At 46.3% G+C, this 12951-nt stretch overlaps 1 protein-coding gene across 12 annotated transcripts in view; it reads right to left on the reverse strand.

Moving 5' to 3' along the window:
* Positions 1-10357: 10357 nt before the first annotated feature.
* ZNF384 (zinc finger protein 384) overlaps positions 10358-12951 on the reverse strand; it is a 33717-nt gene continuing 31123 nt past the window's right edge. For all 12 annotated transcript variants that reach the window (XM_030535728.1, XM_030535695.1, XM_030535767.1 and 9 more), the window contains 2 exons: positions 12202-12360; positions 10358-12026 (listed from right to left, as the gene is read on the reverse strand). In XM_030535728.1, coding sequence (XP_030391588.1) covers positions 11754-12026; positions 12202-12360 — 432 coding nt within the window. In that variant the 3' untranslated portion in view covers positions 10358-11753. The remainder of the gene's footprint in view (positions 12027-12201; positions 12361-12951) is intronic.

The following is a 12951-nucleotide window of genomic DNA, read 5'->3' on the forward strand; positions in this document are numbered from 1 at the left end:
CATCCCAAGATCACATTAGTTCTTCTTTCTGTCTTACATATTGTCTGCTGTAATTGGTGCTCCTTTCCATTGGCTTCAGTAAAGTTGGATTTCCATTGTCTGAAAGATAGTTGCTTGGCTTGACGAACCTCAGACATTGCCACTTAGCTATACAGCACTTTTTTGGTCTTCCTTCTTTCTTTTTTTAAATAGCTGGCTGGACTTCACTGTGTCCATCTATTTTGGTACTATCTGGCTCCCATCAGCGTAAGATCTGCCTGCTGGAGGTGTTTACCTGTCTTCAGTGTTAAACCATCTGTTTAGTGCTGAGGTTAGAGAGTCCTTTGAAAGGAACCTGTTCTTGAGTTACAAAAAACAAACACTACATGTTAGGAAGTGGCTTTCCAGGTTTATCAGGGCATGAGTGGTTTTCTTAAAAATAATAATAAAAAAACCTAATGAAATTGAAATACAAATATGCATCTAATGCACTATTAAGGTTGAAAATTTAAATACCCCAGAGTCAAGAAAGGAAATGTGAAAGGTTATCAGAGCATGCTGAAGTTCAGCCTCGCTGAACCTATGCAGTATTTTTAAGCATGAACCAGGCTGTCAAGTGAGCCCGTAATATACCTTGGGCAAACTCCACAGCCAGTGGTTTCAGTCAGGTTAGGCAGATGCAAAGAAGAGTATATGGCCCCGTAAGTGCAATGTGGCATGTGTATACTGCTCAGACCTTTAACATTTCCTATCTTTCAAAGAACTACACTTAGGAGGGAACAAACAAATGCACAACTACAAAAAGGGGAATAACTAGCCAGGTGAAGTACTGCAGAAAGGGATCTGAGGATTATAGTGGATCACAAAATGAATGAGTCAACAACATGATGCTGCTGGAAAAAGACAATTGTCATTCTGGGGTGTATTAACAGGACTGTTGTATGCTAGAGGTAATCATCCCCTCTACTTAGCACTAGTGTGGCCTCAGCTAAAAATGTCCAATTTTGGTCACCCCACTTTAAGAAAAATGGGGACAAACGAGAGAGTTCAGAGGAAAGCAACAAAAATGGTAAAATATTCAGAAAATCTGACCTATGAGAAAAGGTTAAAAACTGGGTATGTTTCGTCTTGAGAAAAGACGACTTGGGGGTGGCGGGGGACTTGAAAATAGTCTACAAATATGTTAAGGGCTGTTATAAAGAACGAGTGTGATCAATTGTTCTCTATGTCCACTGCAGACGGGACAAGAAGTAATAGTCTTAATCTGTAGCAAAAGAGATTTAGGTTACATATTAGTAAAAAAAACTTACTAATTACAAGTATAGTTAAGCACTGGAATGGACTTCCAATGGAGGTTGTGAAATCTCCATCACTGAAGGTTTTTAAAGAACAGGTGGACAAAAAAATGCTCTAGGTAGATTTGGTTCTGCCTCAACACAGCGGGCTGGGCTAGATGACCTCTTGAGGTCACTTCCAGCCCTACACTTCAACGATTCTGAGACTTGGTGCACATCCATCAGATGCCCTTAACACTGCATTGAGAGGTTTTATACTGAATATAAAACAATTCATGATGATCTGTCACCCTCAATTCCTGTAGTCAGTTTCATCTTAACAGAAAAAAATCTTGTGTCCAGTGTGCAAGTCTCTGAATGGCTGCTCCTGGTGCACAGGAGCAGGAACACACAATTGATACATTCCCCAGCTGCTCACACCCACGCTGGTGCACAGGGGCAGAACAACTCATTCCTACAGTGGCTCACACTCAGTCCTTAGGTACACAAAAACAGGAGTGCATGATTCTCCCATGTTGCTCAGTCAGGCTCCAGTTCACTGCAGCAGATGCACACACATCTCACATTTGGTTACATGGACCGGGCATGGTTACCACGTACATACAGCTGCCCATACTCAGGTCCCAGTGCATATGGACAAGAACACCCAATTCACTCCCCTTCCAGATGTCCATTTCCAGAGCAGGAATGTATGAATTCTCTCATTTACACCTACTTCCTCCCACACCTCAATGGCAGGTCATGCTCAACCTGCAGCCAGAGGAAGGAGTATGATTCATAAACTCTGGTGGCTATATAATTCTCACACCCACTAACAGATATGTTTATCCTTTCATTCCCATACTCATTCATACTAATACTCCCTGCAAGTGGGACAATACTGCATAATTCTCATAGTCCATAGTCACTGATTCACTTCTGGAGCAGCAGCATATGAATATCACACTCCCATTGCTATTTACCCCCAGATTTCATCCACAGGAACACAGTTCTCATAATCCCATAGCCATTTCACTCCCTCTCTGCAGAGTAGGGCAAAAGCATGTGCTTCTCCTAACAAGCCATTCATGCACAGGGGAAGGAGCACACAATTCTTACACTCTTACAGCGTCAGGCTGACACCCAGCACATCATTCTCACCTCTCTAGCAGCTGCTCATACTCACACCCAATAGAGGGCCAGGACAATTTCACAGCCCCTTATGCCCAGTACACAGAAAAGGAGTACATAATTCACAAAAAAATATTGAATTTGAATGCATGGGAATCAATGTCCTGACAAGGCCGAAGGTGGTCTGCTACAGAACACTGAATCAAATCAAACAGGATGTTATTCCTTAAACATCTGTCTGATGCACAGAAAGAAAAACTGTGTTGATACAGAGAACTTCAATTTGCAAGACACTAGCTAGAGGACTCACATAGCCAGTAGAAATTATTAGTTTCTAAAAATTATAGATGATGATTTTCTAACAAACAAGGTATTGCACCCAAATCATTGGACTGGAAGTTGGCAGTTGCCTAGGGACCAGTGATCATTACCTGATTACATTCAATACAGGAAAAGAGAGGATGGTCCCAACCAGTAATATGTAATTTAGTGCTTCAGAAGGGCTAATTTCCCAAAGCTGAGGAAAACTATCAGTGAAACTGATTGGGAGGAAATATTCAGACAGAAAAACGTGAGTGAAAATTGGGAGTTCTTTAAGAATTTATTTGATGGCCAAAAAGCCACGATTCCACAGTCACAAAAAAGAATAACTTTGGGTAAAAGCTCATCCTGGTTCAGTGAAGTGAAGACAGCAATTAGAAATAATATATGTAAAAAATGGAAAAGGGTGGAATATATAGCAATTTATATAAATTAGAAGTTAAGAAATGTAGGCAATTGATAAGGGAATCTAAAAACCATAAGAAAAAGTCCATGGCTGGTAGAGCTAAGGACAAGAAGGCATTTTTAAAGTATATGAGGGAAAAAAAACAGTTACTCACCTTTCTGTAATTGTTGTTCTTCGAGATGTGTTGCTGATATCTATTCCAGTTAGGAGCATGCACGCACCGCATGCATGGATGTCAGAAACTTTTCCCTAGCAGCTACCTGTCAGGCTGGCTGGGGAGCCCCCTGGAATGGCGCCGATATGGCACTCTATATAAGACCCTGCTGGCCCAACCCCCCCTTCAGTTCCTTCTTGTTGGCTACTCCGATGAGGGGGAATAGATATGAGCAACATCTCAAAACACAACAGTTACAGAAAGATGAGTAACCGTTTTTTCTTCTTTGAGTGCTTGCTCATATCAATTCCAGTTAGGTGACTCCCAAGCTTTACCTCGGAGGTGAGGTGAGAGTCAAGGAACCGCAGACTGAAGAATCGCTCTGCCAAAGGCCGCATCATTGCGAGAGTGCTGAACAATGGCGTAGTGGGACATGAAGGTGTGCACTGAGGACCACGTGGCAGCCCTGCAGATTTCCTGGAGGAGAACGTTTGCTAGAAAGGCTGCTGCCGATGCCTGAGCTCTTGTGGAGTGAGCCGTGACAGCAGGCAGAGGGACGTTAGCCAAGTTGTAGCAGGTATCAATATATGCGGTGATCCACAAAGACATCCACTAGGAGGAGACCGGTGCGCCTTTCATCCGCTCTGCAATGGCAACGAACAACTGGGTTGTCTTACAGAATGACTTTGTTAGGTCTATATAGAAAGCGAGCACCCTGCTAACGTCCAGCAAATGGAGGCATTGTTCCCGAAGGTTGGCATGTGGTTTTGGGTAAAAAAAACAGCAGGAAAATATGCTGACTTGCATGGAAACAGGACACCACTTTTGACAGGAAAGCTGGGTGAAGTCTTTATCTTTATGAAAAATGGTATAAGGCGGTTCACACATGAGAACCCGTAGCTCAGACACCGGACGTGCCGAAGCGATGGCCATTAAGAAGGCAACCTTACAGGAAAGATAGAGAAGTGAGCTGGAGGCCAGCGGCTTGAAAGGAGGGCCCATAAGGCAGGAAAGAACTAAGTTAAGGTCCCAGGTAGGCACAGGCGGCTTCCTTGGAGGATGCATTTTTTCCAAGCCTTTGAGGAAACGCCGCACGACCGGATGTGCAAACACTGAGCGCTCAGCTGCTCCTGGGTGGAACGCAGAAATGGCTGTGAGGTGAACCTGAAGGGATCCAAAAGCTAAGTAAGTACCGGTCCTTCAAGAACATCAGACAGTCCAGGATGCACACGATTGAAGCCTGGAGTGGGGGCACCTGCTGCTGAGCGCACCAGCTGGAAAACCTTTTCCATTTAACTTCGTAAGTCTAACTGAAGGCTTGCGACTTTCCAGGAGCACCCGCCTTACCAAGTCCGAACTGGCACGCTCAGCCTGGTTTGACCACGGATCCTCCAGGCTGTGAGGTGGAGCGACTGAAGGTCCGGGTGTAGGAGACTACCATGGTTCTGTGAGATGTGGTCGGGACTAAGAGATAGGTGTACGGGAGCCCAAATTGACAGGTCCAGCAGGATAGGGTACCAACACTGGCACAGCCAGGCAGGGGCCACCAGTATGACATCCACCTTATCCTGGCAGACCTTGAGGAACACCTTGTGGACCAGCGGAGATGGCGGGAAGGCATAAAGCAGTTGGTCTGACTACGTGATCAGGAAGGCATCTGCGATTGAGTCCAGGCTGTGAGCCTGGAAGGAGCAGAAGGCTGGGCACTTCCTGTTGGTCCGCAAAGCGAACAGGTCGATTTGGAGAAAGCCCCAGATGCGGGAAAAAGAGTGAATGATGTCCGGGCAAATCGACCATTCGTGCATGAGAAAATGCCTGCTCAAGCTGTCAGACAATACATTCTGGACACTCGGCAGGTATGGGGCCTGAAGGGTGGATGGAGTGGGCTAAACAGGGAAGGGCTTCTTGGCAGATCTGCAATGACCAGGCTCTGCCTTGTTTGTTCAGACAGAACATGGCTGTGGTATTGTCTTTTCAGACTGCTATGCAACAGTCTTGCATGCCAAGCATTCCTTCCCTGCTTACAAGGCGAATCGTCTTGAACTCCTTGATATTGATGTGCAGGGGCAGCTCATTCTTGTGCCATAAACCCTGCATTGTCAGGCTCCTGAGGTGTGCCCCCCATCCCAGGGCAGATACGTCTATAACCAGGGTCAGGGTGGGTTGAGAGGGATGGAATGGGACCCTGGCACCCACCATATGGGGATCCAGCCAACCAACGTAGGGAGTCGAGTGTGCATCTTGGGACCATGAGCACTATATCTAGATTGTTGTGGCCTGGTCAATATACCACTAACCACGTCTGGAGAGGCCTGAAGCTTAGTCTGGCGTATTGTACCACATAGGTGCAGAATGCCATGCAACCCAGCAACCTGAGACACTGCCTTGCTGTGGTGGTGGGAAACCTGCAGAGGTTGGTAATTATGCTTGCTATAGCCAGGCGCCAAGCCTTGGGGAGGAAAGCCCACACGGTTGGTGCCGTGGCGACAGCCAGCATGGGGATTGGTGCCCTGAACGGTTTCAGTCTGAACGGTGCCATGAGGTTGCCAAGCATGATCTGGACGTCAAGCGGGAGCATATTCTGGCAGTTGACGGTGACCTCGAGCGTGAACAGTTCTGAAGGTTGGGGTTATGGGACCAGCGCCATGAGTCTAACCAGTGTTGTGAGTCAGACCAGTACGTGGAGTGGTGCCGAGACTCCGAACGACGCCGTGACTCAGAGTGGGGTGGAGATGCTGGTCTGAGAGCTGACAGTCCAAACATCACCAGTTTGCCCCTAGACAGTACCGGGACTTGGCCTGCAGCCGATGCTTGAATCGGGGACACCGGTGCCATCATTTCAATGAGCCCTCTGGTGGCCTCATGGGTATCTGGAGTGGAAGGCATTTGTCTAGCGGCTTTGTCAGGTTTAGAGGCCTGGTCCCAAGTTTGCTTGGCTGGGGCTGCAGCGACCGCTTCGAGCCTAAAGGAGGGTCCTCCCAAGGCTTGCTTTTTTCGAGTGACCGGGGAGTGAGAGCAGTGCCGTGGCCAGTGCCATTGGGGGAACACTGCGCACCGAGGCGCTTGGTCCCATGTCTTGGGAGGGACACAATGCAGATTCCATGAGGAGTTGCTTGAGATGGATTTCCCTCTCTTTTCTTGTTCAGGGCTTGAACGCTTTGCAGATCTTGCACTTGTCAGCCTGATGGTCCTCCCCCAGAAACCTAAGGTAGGAGTCGGGGGATCGCCTGTGTGTATGGGCTTGTTACAACTGCAGGGTTTGAAGCCTTGGGATGGCATGCCCCAGAGTCCCACAGGGCAGTCGTTGAAGGGCGGAACTGCACCCAACTACTACACTACAATAACCCCTAAACTACATTTTAAAACTAAGATAACTATCAACAAACAACTAACAGGTAACTACGAAGATAAGAGAAAGCTAGGAATTAGCGGAACACTTGATAAACAAGAGACCACTGTTCCAAGAACTGTCACAGGCAGTAACAAGAACGAAAGGGGGTCAGGCCGGCAGGGTTTTATATAGAGTGCCATATCGGCACCACTCCGGGGGCTCCCCAGCCAGCCCGCCGGGTAGCTGCTAGGGAAAAAGTTTCCAACATCCATGCACGAGGCGCGCACACGCACCTAACTGGAATTGATATGAGCAACCACTCAAAGAAGAATAAAAGAAATCCAATCAATCGCATTGGCCCATTACTAAATGGAGATGACAGAATTATTAATGATGCAGGAAAGGATAAATGTTCAATAAATATTCCTGTTTTGTATCTGGAAAGAAGCAGGATGATGTAACTGATGATAAAATGTTTTCTAATCCATTAATAACTAAGGAGGATGTTAAATATCCTCTAAAAGGGATACACATTTTTTGATCAGCAGGCCTGGATAACTTGCACGTAAGAATCCTAAAAGGGTTAGCTGAGATCTCTGGCCCATTAAAGTTAATTTTTAATAACTCTCAGAATACCAGGGAAATTCTAGATGATTGGCATGACATTGGCATGCCAATATTCAAGAAGGGGAAGTGGGATGTCTGACAGTCTGTACCCTTATATTCACCCCTTTTACAAAACTATGATAAATTTTGTACAAAGTATGTCCTGTGAGGTATTATTTAAAGACTCATAATTTGCTGATCATTACTGTCCTGGCAAAATATGTTTGGCAACAATTTATAAGATTCTACTGTACAGGCAGTCCTCAAATTTATGACATTTGACTTACGACAAATGGCACTTACGTTTATAAATTGTCATTGTATTTCGACTTTAAGATGTCAGGTTCAACTTTGACACTCGATCCAACATTGATCCTATAGGAAATTCACGTTACATTTTCAACTTAAGATGAGATTTTCAGGAACCGTGTTGTAAGTCTGAGGACTGCCTGTATAATGTTAAGACATTCCAAATCTGGGGAAGCAGGTACAAACTAGTTCCTCAGAGACAAAAGGCAAACTGATGCCTCAGTCAGGTGTCAATGAAATCAAATGGACTATCACCTGGTTGAGTGGCCATTCTTTGGCAGGAAAAAGGGTGTAAGTGAGAAATTAACATCTTGGCAAAGGAACAGCTGGAGGTTCCAGTCCCCACAGACTTCTTGTCTCCTGAACCCCAGCTGGAGATGATTCTCAAAGAATAGGAAAAGATACCAGAATGTGGAACAGATGCTCCCTCTCTCTCTACCCATGGTAGCTGCAACACATGAGAAACAAAGAAACTGCTTTGTACTGAGGAAGTCAGCCAGCCAGTATGACTGCTGAAGCATGTGGTGAGACTTTTGCTTTCAATTCACTTAACTTGTTAAATTGGGTATTAGTTGTATTTTACTTTTTATTTCTTTGTTACCAGTTCTGACTTTTATGCCTCATTATTTGTAATCACTTAAAATCTTTCTATAGTTAATAAACTTGTTTTATGGTCTTATCTAAACCAGTGTGCTTGGATTCAAGTGTTTGGGAAACTATTTGAGATAACAGGATTTGTGCATATTATTTCCTATTAATAAATAAAAGACTTTGTATGAGCTTGTGTTGTCCAGGAGAGGGCTGGGCAGTACAACACATTTCTGGGGGAAGTCTGGGACTGGGAATTTGCTGGTGTTGCCTCGCCATGTATTAATGAGTGGCTGGCCATAGCACTCATACAGTATAACTGGAGGTAATTTACATGCTGGAGGCTGTGTGAGAGGCGATCAGGACTGGCTGCTCTCACAGCAGTATAAAAGGCATCCCAGGCTGGAGAATTTAGGGGGGACAGCTGTTCAACAGTTCAGACTGTACCCTGGGTAATGTCACAGGATTGACCCAAATAACTATAGACTGGTTAGCCTGACAACAATTCCAAGAAAAATAATAGAAAAACTAAAAATAGGATTCTATTAATAAAGAATTAAAAGGTTGGAGAGATCATGAATGCCAGTCAAGATGATTTCATGGAAAACTGGTCTTATCATGCAAATCTGATTTCATTCTTTGTTGTGATTAAAATTTTGGTTCATAAAAGGTAACTGCATATATGTATCAGACAGACTTTTGTAAGGTGTTTGACTTAGTACAGCACAAGAACATTCTGATTAAAAAATAGCACTATATAATATCACTAGAGCACGTTAAACTGGCTGATAGATCTCAAAAAGTAGTTGGCAGTGGAAAATTCACACTGAAGAGAAGTGTTTCTAGAGGGGTTCCACAGGGATTGCTACTAGGCCAGATTTTCAGCAGTGATCTGGAAATATAAAAATCACTGTCTGCACAATTTGTTGATGACACAAAGATTGGCAGAATGAGGACAGAGCAGTTCTACAGAGCAATCTGAATTGCTTAGTAAGCTGGGCCCATTCAAACAAAATGTGTTTTAATACACCCAAATGCAAAGTTATACATCTAGGAACAAGGAATGATTGCTCACACCTACAGACTGTATTCTGGAAAGCAGGGGCACTGAAAGGGATTTAAGTCTCACAATAGACAAGCAACTCCCAGTGATGCAAAAAGGACCAATAAGATCCTTAGATATATAAACAGGGGAGTACTGAGCAGAAGTAAGGGGGTGATTTTACCCCTGTACATAGTATTAGTCAGACTGACACCAGAATACTGCATCCAGTTTTGGAGTCCATATTTTAAGGATGTGGAGAAACTGGACAGAGCATAGAGAAGAGCCACAAAAGTGATTTCAGAGCTGTGGAGAATACTTTACAGTAACAGACCTAAAGAGCGCCATCTGTTTATCTTCTCAGACAGAAGACTGAGAAGTGACTTGATTTCAGTATCAAATTATCTTCATGGGGAGAAAATATTGGGTACTAAAGAGCTCTTTAATCTAGCAAGAACTGCTGGCTACAGCCTGAAGCTAGACTAAGTTAAATTAGAAATTAGGCACAATTTTTAACAGTGAGGGTAAAAGCATGGATGCCTCTCTGGACGATAGGATTTAGCCAAACACAAAAGTGATTGAGTTCCACAGAGGGGTAACTGGTTAAATGTAATGGTCTGCAATATACAGATCAGACTAGATGATCGAATGGTCCCTTCTGGCCTAAAATTTGATGATACAATCCCACAGCCATTTGCAGCAATGCATGCATAGGAGCATAAGGACATAACGCTCACAACTCCAGCCCACTCATGCCCAGCACACAGAGGGAGGAGTATGTTCCTCTCTGTCAAAACTGTTCACGCTCAAAGGCAGAGATGCACATTTATACAGCTGCTCACAGAGATACGCTGGTGCACACAGGCAGAAACACACAATTCTTGCTCGCTTATCTTGTGCATAGGGGCAGAAAGACGTTCATGCTCACACCAGCATCTCTGTGCCCCAGTAAGCCTTTTACACCAATTTCTTTCTACACAATGTTGTAAACCACCCACCCTCCCGTAGTAGTTTATACACAAGCTTGGGGTTTGGGGGTTTAGTTTCAATACATAATTTTTCTCTTACTTCCTTGTTCTCTTTCTTCTAAGCCAGCCTTCATGATCCAATTAAAAGCCAGACAGATAATTACATGACAATCCAGAAAGCATATGGACCAAAAAATGGGGACGTTGAAAATAACTCAAAGACAGAAAGAGGGGGGGAGACACAAAGATTGAAAATAAAAATTTGCCTGGATAATGCATTTTATAAACACAGATAGAAACAGTTACAGCAAGAACAGAGCAGGCCAGGGGTAGGAAATAGATTTTTTTTTTTTTAATAAATTCAAGGGGCTTTCAGTTTATTCTTGGCAGCTCCCCCTTCTCATTGGTTTGGTCTCTCCTTGTTGGGGTGTCTGTTCCCTTCCCTCAATTGTCCACCTCCGGGGGAATCCATCTGGTCCTGTTTCTAAAAGAGGCCACCATTACCATGTGAGTCCAGCCCGTTTTGGCAAGAGGGAGCCTGGAAGAATGCTCATGGTGAGACACGAGCAGGAGGAATTAGCCTTTTCCTGCCTCTTTGAAGAGGCTGGTCTGTTTCGCCTCCTGCTTTGGGAACCAGAAGCGAGACTATTGAACTAAGTGGAGGAAGGGTGAGGGTCAAAAACCCTGCCCCTCATTCCTGGAAAGGGTAAGCAATGAGCATTGTGGCAGTCTCTTATCCTCCCACTGCTTTTTTGGTTTCCTGATGCTGCCTGCAGACTCTTTTTGGGGAAGATGGAGACTGAGCTACTATTGCATTATCCACAAAGGGCAGACCCAGCAGCGACCTGGAACCCACTCCCCTGGATCTCTGTGGGGTGGTCTCTCTCCTACAGCTGGGAGGCAGACAAGGCAGCTGGACCAGACACAGACCCTGCCCATGTTCTCCAGTAGGGAGAAAGAGAAATTGCAGCCCTCCCACATCCTCCAACAGCTTAGGCAATGTCAAACCCAGGGAATACATATCACCTCCCCTGTCCCCAAAAGTTCTCCCTTTCACCCAGGGAACAGGGGAATTATCCTAGCCTAGGGCTGGAGAACTGACCCCTTCTCACTTCCACAAGTAGGAGAAGGGAGTTAATGTTTTCCTTTAGCCACATTAGAAAATCCTAAAAAAAACCCACACAGTGAACCTTGTCAGAACCGTCAATGCTCTGCTGCCAGCGTGCGTTCAAGCCTCTCTGCACAAAAACAGCCTCTTTCCATCCCATCCCGCCACATGTGGCCCAGAGGGTACCCCCTCCACCAGCCTTCAAGACATGTTTTAAAATTATACAGGAGGCAAAAATGAGGCCTTTCTTGTGTGTGTGAACTCAGGGGCTCATGTGTGAGGAACTGGCTCCCAGCACAGGAGAGGGGCTCTTGCAGGTGAGAGTATCCCCTCTTTGGAGCAGGCTGTTGCATAAGATGCCTGTGGAGACAGGCTATCACTCCAGGGGCTGCCATTCACAGGGTACACTGCCAGGAGAGGCTGTTGCACAAGGAGAGGCCAGAGGCTGTTGCACAAGGAGGGACCATTGCACAAGCATTGCCCCTGGGCATAGGCTATGCACGAGAGGCTTTCTGCTCCCCGGGTCAAAGTCGCTCTTAGGAGCTGGAAAGATGCTCCACCTGGATGGTGCTGGTGCTGACTGTGAGGCAGATGTTCTTGTGGTGCTCTGAAGTCTTGTAAGGGGTCAGGTCAAAGGAGCAATGAGATGGAGGGTTGGGGGGGTTAGTGTCTCCAGAAGGGCCCCCCGCTGCCCCACCACCCTGCGGCTGGAAGTGCTGCTGTTGGGAGGCCTGAACTTGAGCCTGTGCCACTTGCTGCTGTGGGTCAGGGATGTTGTGTTTCCGCATGTGCTTCATCAGGTATGTCTCCTGTGGGGGGGAAGGAATCAGGGTGAGAGCGAGCTCCTGGGAAAGCAGGCATCAGTGATCCACTGGGGACAGACCTCAAGCCCTCTCCCACCCAGCACCTTCTCAGGAATGACGACTAAACCTCTGCCCACCGGGGGAGTACTTCCATGCCTGCCCTGCCGCCAGTGATACTCACCGAGGTGTAGGCCCGGCTGCAGATGGAGCACGTATAGACCTTGGCGTGCTTCACTGTGTGCGTAGCCAGGTGAACTTCCAGCGAGGCAGCATCTGTGTACGCGCGGTGGCAATTGTGGCACTTGAACGGTTTGTCTTTGTTGTGCTGCCGCCTGTGGGACTGCAGAGGGGTGGAGGAAGGAGGGAGAGAGAGTGGGGGGAGGGGAATTTGATGTTAATGCTGAAGATGCCCCCTCATGACCTCCTACTTCTCAGGCCACAGGCCTCCTTATTCCCAGTATCCCAAGTGATTGGGCTCTGGGCTCGTTCCTTGGGGAGGAGCTCTCAGTTCTTGTCCCTCACCATCCCAGTCTCCCTCCTGCTGGTTTATTGGCTGTATTTGAAGAGGGGACTCTCCCAACCCTCAACAGGCTACACTCCTACCCCTCTCCTCTGTCCTTCCCTACGTCCATCCCCTTCCTCTCAACTCCTTTCTTACATCCCACATTGCTCTCCTAGGCTCTCACCACTGCCTGACTCACCTTAACCTTATACACTGAAGTCCTCTTCCACAGCCCCTTTATTCCTGGCCCTCCTTGCTATTTACAGCTCCTCCCCATTTAGGGTCGCCTGTGACCTCCCTTAACATGTTGCTCACCCCCTCTTCCAGAATACTAAAGAAGCCAACAGTCCAGCCCATGAACCGTGACGTCTCTGATCCCTCTGGTCCCCCAGCTCTTCTCTTTTCCCTCCACGCCATGGAGGCAAGGGC

Source organism: Gopherus evgoodei, chromosome 1 (genome assembly GCF_007399415.2).
Source record: "Gopherus evgoodei ecotype Sinaloan lineage chromosome 1, rGopEvg1_v1.p, whole genome shotgun sequence".
Classification (NCBI taxonomy): domain Eukaryota; kingdom Metazoa; phylum Chordata; order Testudines; family Testudinidae; genus Gopherus; species Gopherus evgoodei.